Source organism: Montipora foliosa, chromosome 4, assembly GCF_036669935.1.
Source record: "Montipora foliosa isolate CH-2021 chromosome 4, ASM3666993v2, whole genome shotgun sequence".
NCBI classification, from domain to species: domain Eukaryota; kingdom Metazoa; phylum Cnidaria; class Anthozoa; order Scleractinia; family Acroporidae; genus Montipora; species Montipora foliosa.
In genome coordinates this window covers 12280690-12290689 of record NC_090872.1, presented here as the reverse complement: position 1 = coordinate 12290689, position 10000 = coordinate 12280690, and the positions used below count along the sequence as shown (strand labels likewise).

The following is a 10000-nucleotide window of genomic DNA, read 5'->3' as shown; positions in this document are numbered from 1 at the left end:
AGGCATTTGATTCAGTTTGCCATCAAAGGCTTATATCCAAACTCAAATGGTTTCGAATTGACGGTTCTCTTCTGCGCTGGTTTGAAAGCTATCTCACTGGTCGTATGCAGCGTATAATGTCCTAAATGGTTCCTCCTCCAGTTGGAATGTTGTCAAATCCGGTGTTCCTCAAGGGTCCCTATTGGGACCAACTCTGTTCCTGTTATACATCAATGACATGCCTCAAGTAATTAAGCATTGTAAATTGGCGATGTTTGCTAATGATTTAAAATGCACCTGAATAGCTTGCAAAATTGGCCCACCGGTAATGACATTTTTTCCAACCATCTAAATGTGGCAACCTCAGGATAACGAGAAAAAGGCAAAGCTGCAAAAGGTAATATAGGTTAATGGATGAGAAACTTAAAATTGTCTCTTCCGCAAAAGACCTTGGCGTCACTGTCTCGAAGGACTTGAAGTGGCCTGCACACATTGCTCAAATGGTTGCAAAATCAAATAGAATGCTGGGATTTCTCAAAAAGGAACTGCTCGGGTGAACTCAAGAAGGATTCCCTGAAGCTCCTTTATGTCTCCCTTGTGCGCTCTAACCTGAACTACGCTTCACAGCTTTGGGTGCCACAATCTCCCACATTGATGCTTCTTCTTTTCGACTTCCACAGTACCTGTCTGCAACCCTGGAAAATGTCCAGCGTAAGGCGTTGTCTATAATCTGGCCTGGTGTTCGTTATGAAATAGCACTTGCTAGCGCAGGCCTTCCACTCGCTTCATTGCGGGCATTGTGCCAGATCATCCCTTGTAACCCCCTCATAAACAGCAGATTAATAGATATACCTGCCCATTACTCGCTTAGATCTGGTGGTCAGCATCGTCTTCGCCCCCTTAGGGACTGATAGATTCAGCAGATTTGTAACAATCAAGTTTAAGCCTGGATAAATTTTATTATTATGTGTATTGGATTAGTGTCTAGCTCACTTAACCTGCAATTCAGTTGCCAAAACTGCAATAGGTTTGAATAAACTATTTATTTATTTATTTATTTATTTATTTATTTATAAGTAGAAAATATCCAAAGGAGAGCTACACAAATTTTATTTGCAAGAACTCTAATCTCCTATACAAGCTAGGACAGACTTTTGAACCTTAACCACCTACCTATTAACTATTGGCTGGAATATCTTGATTTATTATTTTTCTATAAGTGTATTTATGGACATATTGGTCAGTGGGTGCCACTGAATAAGTGCTATTGAGGTATTGTTTTAGATGTCGCTCAATGAAGACGGAGGTCGTCAGCCAACCGTCTGAAACCATAGGCAGCCCAAGTTCGCGTCACTTGAGAGACTGTAATAAATAATTACTAGTGGGAATATGGCCTTTGAGTGCAAGCGGTGTTGCGTTACTGGCAGCCGTTGACAATTTAAACGCTTTATAGATCGTTTTCACGTGACGTCATCATTTTCAAAAATCCAAAACTAAAGAGCCACGAAAGTTTTTATCCTCATCAGGCATAAGAGGCGGTAAATTTGTATCCATTTGCAATTTTAAAGCTCAATAGCGTGCTTCGTTTGCAAACCAGAGAATTTTGAATTTCTGAGTTATAGCGGTGCGTGACACGAGGCGACGATCGAGTTTATTGAGAAATATATATTTATCTCATGGTTTTGAGCCTTTTTAGAATTTAAAGCATTAGGAAAAGTGCTTAGGTAAATAGCTGTTTGTTCAGTACAGATGATCACTCGCCTAGGTAGCCAAAGTAAGTAACAGATGTTGACACTATTTTCCGGCCGCCATATTGGTGCACCACAGATGTACACCAACATGGCGTTTTCATACTGGCCTCTGTAAATTTCTGCGAAACATTTCGACGAATATCTGAAGTTTGGGGAAACGCACAGGCCTAAAACTTGGAGAAGTGTCTTCTTCATTTATCTTCTACAACATCACGAATTCTTGACTTTTTCCACTGGATGGTTTTCGACTTATTTTTTTATTGCGTGACAGTGAAAACGATCTATAAGACTTTGTACGGGAAATAAAATACCGTCGATTTTGAAGCCTAAAAAACGCTCAATTTAACGTTCATTCAATAAAATGAATAAAAGTGACTCACGTCTGGTATATTCTTGTGCCTTTTGGAGCTTATTTTACCGTTTCGGGAATTCGGTGTTTTCACTGTTGTAAGACGAAGTCAAGGCCCCACACTAAGATTTCGACCGTAGTCAGCTCAGAGGCGGTTTGAGACTCGAAAATCCATCCCAGCCGCGATTTTTTCACGCAAAGCTAAAGCCCCATCATTTGCGAACCTCGATGAATGTTTCGTCGTCAAAAATCCCCACGCACTTGGCTGGAAATGAGCATTTTCTGCTTCCGATTCCACGATAGCTGATGAATTTAACAGCTGCTGATAACCGAAGTGGACACGGAGCTTGGGTCCGAGGTCAAATTAACTCCACCCGATTAGGTGAGGTACAGTCATTTTATGTACAACACTTACCCCATCCCCACAGCGGTTTCTCGAACAGCTCCATGGTTACGAGTGCCGCTGTGGGGATGGGGTAAGTGTTGTACATGAAATGACTGTACCTCATCGGGTACGCGGCTGGGATGGATTTTCGAGTCGCAAACCGCCTCTGACCTGACTACGGTCGAAATCTTAGTGTGCAGCTTTGACTTTATCTTACAAGCAGTGAAAACACGGAATTCCCGAAACGGTACAATAAGCTCCAAAAGGCACAAGAATATACCAGAGGTGAGTCATTTTTATTCATTTTATTGAATGAACGTTAAATTGAGCGTTTTTTAGGCTTCATAATCGAGGGTATTATATTTCCCGTACAAAGTCTTATAACGTGTTAAATTCTCAACGGCTGTCTCTAGTGACGGGAGCTTGGGCTGCCTATGCTATAACTAGCGACCTTCGCCTTCAAATCTCCACACAGAAGCTTTATCGTAAGGTTTCATCGGCACTTGAAGTGTTATTGTCGGCATAATATATCATATGATGATTCATTTACAGTCTATTCACAATCGGTCGGTTAGTGGCTTGTTAGGGCATATAATAAGAAATATTAAGAGCACCTTTTTTCGACGTTTTGATGTATTATCAAATATGAAAATTCGTAGACTGTCAAAGTTGTCAGAAGAGTTGAGTTTGGAATATTTGATTAACAATAACATTTTTTTAATTCACGGCAAAATTTAAATGAGAGGTCGCTACTCAAAAGTACTATGCCCTCAGAAAAAAGGTAAAAGAGTTAACGCTATTTTAGTGACTATCCCGAGCCACAAGGACTTCAAAAACGTAGTCGACAAGGAACACATTTGCGCCCATGCCCAGTAGAATTCCTAACTGCAAAAACATGTAGCCAATGTTCGTCGCTAGGCTTTCCTCGAGTTTGTTGCCTGATATTCCAGGAGCCAGAAGCATCATCCCAGCACATAAGCCGTACCCATTGATGAGTCCCAGAAGACCGACCGTTAGATAAGCCACCCAGTTTTCTTGCAAGCCGGCGTAACATGGCTCAAAGTAGATTAACAAGATCGGTATGGCTATGACAAGTTGAACCAGACAATTACAAAGGATTGAAGTTTTGTTGTAGATAATTCCGAAGATGGGCAAGTTTTTACCGATAGCATCTGCTACGGAATAGCAGCCGAAGAGGACGACGACAAACCATCCCGTCTTGTCGCCGGTCTTCGGAGCGTTGGTCTTGATTGGAGGTGTTGTACTATGGTTTGTGTTGGTAGGATGTTCACCGGATGAGCAATTGTAGTTTCCGTGAAACTGTGAAGTGATTCCTGGAAACAAGGAATTGGATATGACTAGCGTAAGGCAAATTGTTGTGATTGCAGCCCAGTTCTTTCGTATAACCTCTTTGCGTGAAACGTGTATCAATTCCGTCTTCTTACTAATCAGTGGGGCGGTTTCCAGGGTGTTGACTACCCTCCCCTTCCTGAGGATATACATCCGCAGAATGGGTAACAAACAGCAGGCCAAGAGGATTATAAGGTCCACCAAAGCAACAAACAAGTAACCGCTGAGTCGAAACCCGCGATCTCTGTCTTTAAGGTGCTCAAACGAACCCTTGGAAATACAACGAATCACAAAAGTCGCTGCGAAAGCGCATACACCTCCAGACTGAGCAGCGTGGATTCCGAATTTCGGGAAGTGCTCGCCAACAAAACTGTAGAGAGCACCTCCGCCGACATTTTGTACAACAGTGGCCGCAAATATGACAGCCAAGATAACGCCAAATCTTGCGGGTGTCTTCATCACATCGATAGGTACGATAACTACTTCAACGACCAGCAACAGTGCCGAAATGATCTGTGTGATGACCAGTACAGTCAAGTGGCTCGACTTGGGTTGGAAAGTTACTGTTAAGAACGAGCCCAATGTTGCTCCCACACCGACAACTACGCCAATGTACACTTCAGGTTTGTAGTTTTCAGGAAAGAAATAATTAAAGTAATCCACGGCATTAAAGCTAAAAAATACAGCGCTTTGGACAGAGGCACCGAGAAACCAGCAGGTCAAATAGAGTTTCCACGGAATTGACATTTCGCCGATGAATTATAGATGACTGCTGAAGCAAGAAAGAAACTGTATTCAGTGCGAATCGATATACAGCTGCAATTGACTGTTCACATATCCATTAACGCTTGAAAAGCAAAAGAAAAATGCGTATATTTTCCGAGAATCACATGACCTGTAAGAAAGTTCGCCCACACGATGCAACTGACATCAACCAATTAAATACAGATTATGGGCGGAAGCTACAGGCCACATGATCCCTTGATTCTCGGAAAATATATATTGAGTTTATACTTGTCTTCCAAAAATTCTGCTGAATGATTTGATTACTGGAACTACGCTGCAACGCTGCTGCATCAACAATATTTGTTTCTGGAAACATCCGGAGGGAATTATTTCCCAGAAAGAACAGAGAGACGCAAAAATAACTTTCCCGTAATGTATGATATCATTTAAGAACTTATCACAACTTTGTTTTTTAACAAATCTTAAAAGGCGATAGCAAGAAAAAGGAGAAATTTTGCAAAGCGGAAACATACCTTCAGCAAGAAGGGTTTGTGTGAAACTAGCGAACTTGTCACGCGGGTTTTTAGGTATTCCCTCAACTCCTAACCTTCGGTTAGTGAGTGAAACAAAGAAATTCAGTTGTATCAAATGACATGATTTACGTTTCGAGCAAACAGTTTGCTCTTACGAAGGGCTAACGATCAGCTTTCCAATTTCCTCTGTTCCCCTCCAGTGCCCTTTCGGCATTATACGATCCCAAACAACTAAATTTCCTATTCATCTTTAAATGTACGAAATACTAGAGGAAATTAAACTGACTAATAATTATTTTCCAAGAAAGTTTGTCACATAATATCAGTGCTTTTAAAGTCTCGAGTGAACAAACTACGTCTCTACCAGTTTCAGATTTCCATGTATATAAAAAAATTCTTTTAACATTGTACATAAAGTGAAACAACCTTTTGTTGACTGGTAGCTAAGCCGGGGGACTAAAACGGCAACTTTTATCTGAGAAACGGGTCTGTTTTGACTGATAGCTGAGAGATTTCGAGTTTATGTTAGCTCAGATGGTCGATGGGTGAATTTTCGACAGAGCCAACAAATGGCACGCAGAAGCTTCCTTCGAAACGGTAGCTTTTAAGTAAAATTATAAGTGGAAAAAGGCAAACATGGCTGACTTCATGTGGTCAATAAAAAAAGTTCAGATTGAGCGAAATTTGGGAAACGAAGGAATATCGCGTCAGACAGCTTCCAGGAAATTTAAAAATGAAGCCGGGAATTTGTTTACATGTATTTGTCAACTTTCAGGAAAGGCAATGAACTGGTGCAAAGACTCAAGTTCGATTCCTTGATAAATGATGTACAATGAGGTCAAACAAAACGTTTAATCTGTCCCTAAAATTTATTTTGCTTCAGCTTAATAAGGAAGAAATCAAATTAGCGACTTTTTAGATATAAAACAAGAGACCCTTATACGTTAGATGTTTCATATAAGCAGTTCGAATACAATGCATCTCACGTGTTCTCCCTTAATTGAAAATTTATCAATATTGAATGATTCCGTCCTCTCTTGACATAGAATTTGCGATTTCATGAGTAAATATCAAAGAAACGGAGAATTAGAGAAGAAGCAGTCGCTGATCGAATGGAACGGCGAAAAACAACTCCATACGCGTCCTCTCCCTTAAGCAGCACGAGTAACGCTTCACGACACCGTGCTCCGCATTCTTTTTCGCTGCACAGTTTAAGGTATGATAAGTTTAAGGTATTTGAATATGTACAGAGAGTATCAGATCATTCAAAGAAAAAACAATTACACTGATTCCTTAAAAACGAAAAAATAAAAATAAAACAAACGAAAACGACGTAACATTGCTAATTATTGAGGAAGGATAACAAATCCTAGAAAAGGCTTTACTTTGTCGTCGTAAGCACCATTCATGTAATTTTCTAGTACTGGCCATGAACGGTGGTACACAACGACAAATTCTCGACAACTTTCATAAATTTTAGGAACTGCTTCAAGAAAGGCAAGTTCTTTCAATAAATATTTCTCTCCCTCTTGTAGATCAAGTGCATTCCCGTCTTCATTTTCCTTGTAGGAGCTTTCTCCAGCTTTTTCTCGGCCTCTTTGGAGGCATCTCAAGGCCATCTCCGTGGACTGGCTGATGTCGGTTCTAAATCCTTCGTTCGCTTGGTACAGCAGCTGGATGCGTGTGTAGGCTTCAAGGTATTTCGGACACGTTTCTACTTCTTCCGTCCAGCTGATATAACTATAAGAACCATCAGAAAATCCACTGCTTTTAATCGCTGCATCGCATTTGTTCTTCAAGCGGTTGGCTTTGACACGAGCCGATTTCTCCGGGTTTTTCGATCCTACCGCCCGAAAATTATGCTCCGATATCTTGTCTGGAATGAAGACGAGTACCTGGAGAGTAACAATAATCGTTGTTAATTTATACAGTAAATTAAAACGATCGCGGAAACTTGCTCACTCCAGATAAACACAATTTAAAGTTGAGTGTAATAGGCGGTGTCTTACCTTATCTGTACTCTGTCTTGCAAACTCAAAAAGTCGCTCCAAAACATCCGAACGATAGTAATACGGATTGCCAGGGCTTATACCTAGAAGCAGTGTTCTTCTATTTCGCAGGAATTTCTTTCCATTAACAACAGCTTGAGAGATTTCAGTGCGCGACATTCTGCGTAGAAACAGGTCAGGTAATTTACTCTACCGATGTCAAATTCATCCAATATATTTATGATTTAGGAATCCACACCCCAGCAATCCCTCTTCGGGTCATTGTACACCACTTTTCTTTTATTTGTTCAACGAAATCACGAGATTTTTGTTTTCTAATTGGTTAACGTGAGTCATGATAGCTGTTTATTATTAGAAAATAATTAGCAATTCTGACAGGAGTTAACTGACGCTTCTTTTTAGAGAAACACTCTTCCTGTTTTCCAGGAAATCCCCCATAAATTGGTACGATGCTTTCTATATTGGAATCTTGATCTCGTGATTTCCTTATGATCAGTTAAATTCCTTGAGAGGAAAAGAATTTTTCGTTGGTATTCGGCAGGCAGCGTCATCATTCTACGTGTACGACTGACCAGTCTTAGTAGTGTACGACATTTAGCAAAACATGTTGGAAAATCGCGGCAGACCGGACAGTATGTGTGATTCTTTTGCACTGTTCTTAATATCGTCCACGCTATTACTCAGCCCACTGTTCTATAAACTACTTCAGGTGAGTGGAGTGTGTCAAATTTCAACGTTTCAGTAAAAGATATAGTTTAGGTCACCCTTAGTAAATCAAGGGAGAAATGTAATATTCGGTCGTGACTCGGGAATACTGGGAAAAAATCCTACTGTTTCTTATAGGATTCGAACCAATGACTTCCGGGGTACTTGCTCGGATGCTCTATCATAGACTTATGGGAGGCTATAACTGAAAAACGAGGTTCATGTGGCAATTCATGGTCCTGCTACGACTGAAATTCTCAAAATGACGCATTCTTGTAATCGAAGAATATTAACCCCAAAATATATATGAAGAGATGTTATGTTTTCGATGGTTCCACGAGTTTCCTACAGCACCGCCGGTGATAGCACATTCGAACTATTAATTGGAAGGTTAATAATCGTTTTATCTTATTCTCCTAAAAGGAACACTATGAGTATTATCGAAGCTGATTATTGGTGGATAGATGAAGCAGCAAGGCCATGAATGACTTGCACAGAGAGATTAGTGGGCCTAAAGAACCGTAAATTCAGTTTTGTCCAACCACTTGATAAAGGTCTAATTGTCTGCATTATGAAAAGATAATATATACCTTAGTACTGAAAGCACGGCCTTTGTGATTTCATGCGCAAATGATTTAACTTTCATGTCTTTTGGATAAGGACTTTAAACTTTTAGCCTCGTCTCGCAATACTTTTGTGAATCAAAATTAAACCCCGATAGAAACTTAAGTATGCAACAAGTAGGATGCAAATATTTTTCGCCCTATAGTTTTTCCATGTTTAAAGCCTGCGAAGAAACATTGATAACTTTCAAGTCCATCTATTAGATGAACTTAACTACCAATTCAGTATAATCGGAATCACAGAAACAAAAATTACAAATTCATCCGGGCTGGATTTGAAATGTCCGGAGGAAATATCGTTGGTGAAAAAGTGTTGACGGGCCTGCCCGACTGCTGCCGTTCGCAAACGATTCTAAAATCTGTGCCTTCACAGTTTAGCTCTGACTAAAGTGTCTTTTAACGACTTTCCTTTGCGATATGATCGTATGGGTGGCTCCTTAAATACTTCTCTAAAGTACGGTTGGTTTTGAATAAGGTGCCATTTCCCCATTAATATATTCTTGAGGTTAGGTAAGGCCGGGTGGTATTGTGTAACAAAAGGCAATATTTTCTTTTCTGTGCCGTTGTTTTTGTTTTCAAGTGACCTCTCTCTATCCGTGAAGTTAACTTCAGATAGGAATTTTTCTGAAAATTTATTTGGGTATCCCCTATTCTTTAAACTCGTGTTTTGAAACTCTGCATGTTATTATTAAACGTCACGACTGACGAATTTGTTCTTAGGAGGCGTAGCGCTTCTCCTTTAATGAATCCTTTCTTAACGCCTGGTGGATGGCACGAATAAAAACTCGTGTATTGAAAGGTCTCTGTCCGTTTGTAATGTGTTTGCACATCAAGGGTGGATTCTCTATTTAATCTCTCGCCTTTGTACACTTTCTTGTCTAAGAATGTAATTTTTGAGTCTGATACTTCAGCCGTAAATTTGATTGTATCGTGGTAGTTGTTTGCCCTTTGCACAAAATTTTCTATATTGTCTTCGCTTGTGTGCCACACACAGAAGACATCGTCAATGTATCTCTTCCAAACTAGCGGTTTAATTTTGCTCTTGCTGATAATGCCTTTTTCTATTTTTGCCATGAAAACATTAGCAAAAACCACGGCCATTTTGGTTCCCATTGTCCGTGGGTTTGCAAATAATGTCGCCCATTGAATTGGAACGAATTCTCTGTAAGTATCAGGCGAAGCATTTGCCTCAAAAACTTAGTAGGGATTGGTAAATGGTTTTGATAGAAGTCTTCGTACGCTTTGCATACAGTAGTGATCCCTTCCTCTTGAAGTATATTTGTGTATAAGTTAGTTACGTCCATTGAGACAAGGATTGCGTTCTTTGGCAGTTTCGTTTTCTCGATGAAGTTTATAAAGTCTGTTGAATCTTTCAGATAAGATTCTTGTTGTTGCGCTATCGGCTGTATGAGGCGGTCAACGAAGCTTGAAATTTCTGTAGGGCCGTCACACCCAGATATTATAGGTCTACCTACTAGTGTAGGCTTGTGAGTCTTTGTTAGTGTATAGAATTCTGGAATTCTCGGTTGGTTTGGTGTTTGGGAGAGCCATTTCGCTGTCATTTCGTCAATGTGGTTTTCTGTGAGCATA

The 10000-nt window shown here is 40.2% G+C and overlaps 4 protein-coding genes across 5 annotated transcripts in view; 1 reads left to right on the top strand and 3 right to left on the bottom strand.

Moving 5' to 3' along the window:
• The window catches only part of LOC137999873 (cyclo(L-leucyl-L-leucyl) synthase-like), a 7316-nt gene extending 4767 nt beyond the window's left edge, over nt 1-2549 (bottom strand). The window contains exon 1 of the transcript XR_011123023.1: nt 2111-2549. The gene's annotated coding sequence lies outside the window, so the exon portion shown is untranslated. The remainder of the gene's footprint in view (nt 1-2110) is intronic.
• Nucleotides 1-10000, top strand: part of LOC137999871 (uncharacterized) — a 29339-nt gene that overhangs the window by 3192 nt on the left and 16147 nt on the right. Inside the window, exon 1 of one of the 2 annotated variants that reach the window (XM_068845826.1) lies at nt 7593-7791. The exons of the other annotated variant lie outside the window; for it this stretch is intronic. Coding sequence (XP_068701927.1) covers nt 7687-7791 — 105 coding nt within the window. The 5' untranslated portion in view covers nt 7593-7686. Of the gene's footprint in view, nt 1-7592; nt 7792-10000 lie in introns of those variants that run through there. 2 annotated transcript variants of the gene reach the window in all.
• Nucleotides 2749-4714, bottom strand: LOC137998980 (uncharacterized). Its single transcript, XM_068844817.1, has one exon. The coding sequence runs from the start codon at nt 4559-4561 to the stop codon at nt 3266-3268; it is 1296 nt and encodes a 431-aa protein (XP_068700918.1). The 5' UTR covers nt 4562-4714; the 3' UTR covers nt 2749-3265.
• LOC137998979 (cyclo(L-leucyl-L-leucyl) synthase-like) lies at nt 5832-7330 on the bottom strand. The gene is made up of 2 exons (XM_068844816.1): nt 7083-7330; nt 5832-6968 (listed from the first exon to the last, which is right to left on the bottom strand). The coding sequence occupies exons 1-2, from the start codon at nt 7239-7241 to the stop codon at nt 6420-6422; spliced, it is 708 nt and encodes a 235-aa protein (XP_068700917.1). The 5' UTR covers nt 7242-7330; the 3' UTR covers nt 5832-6419.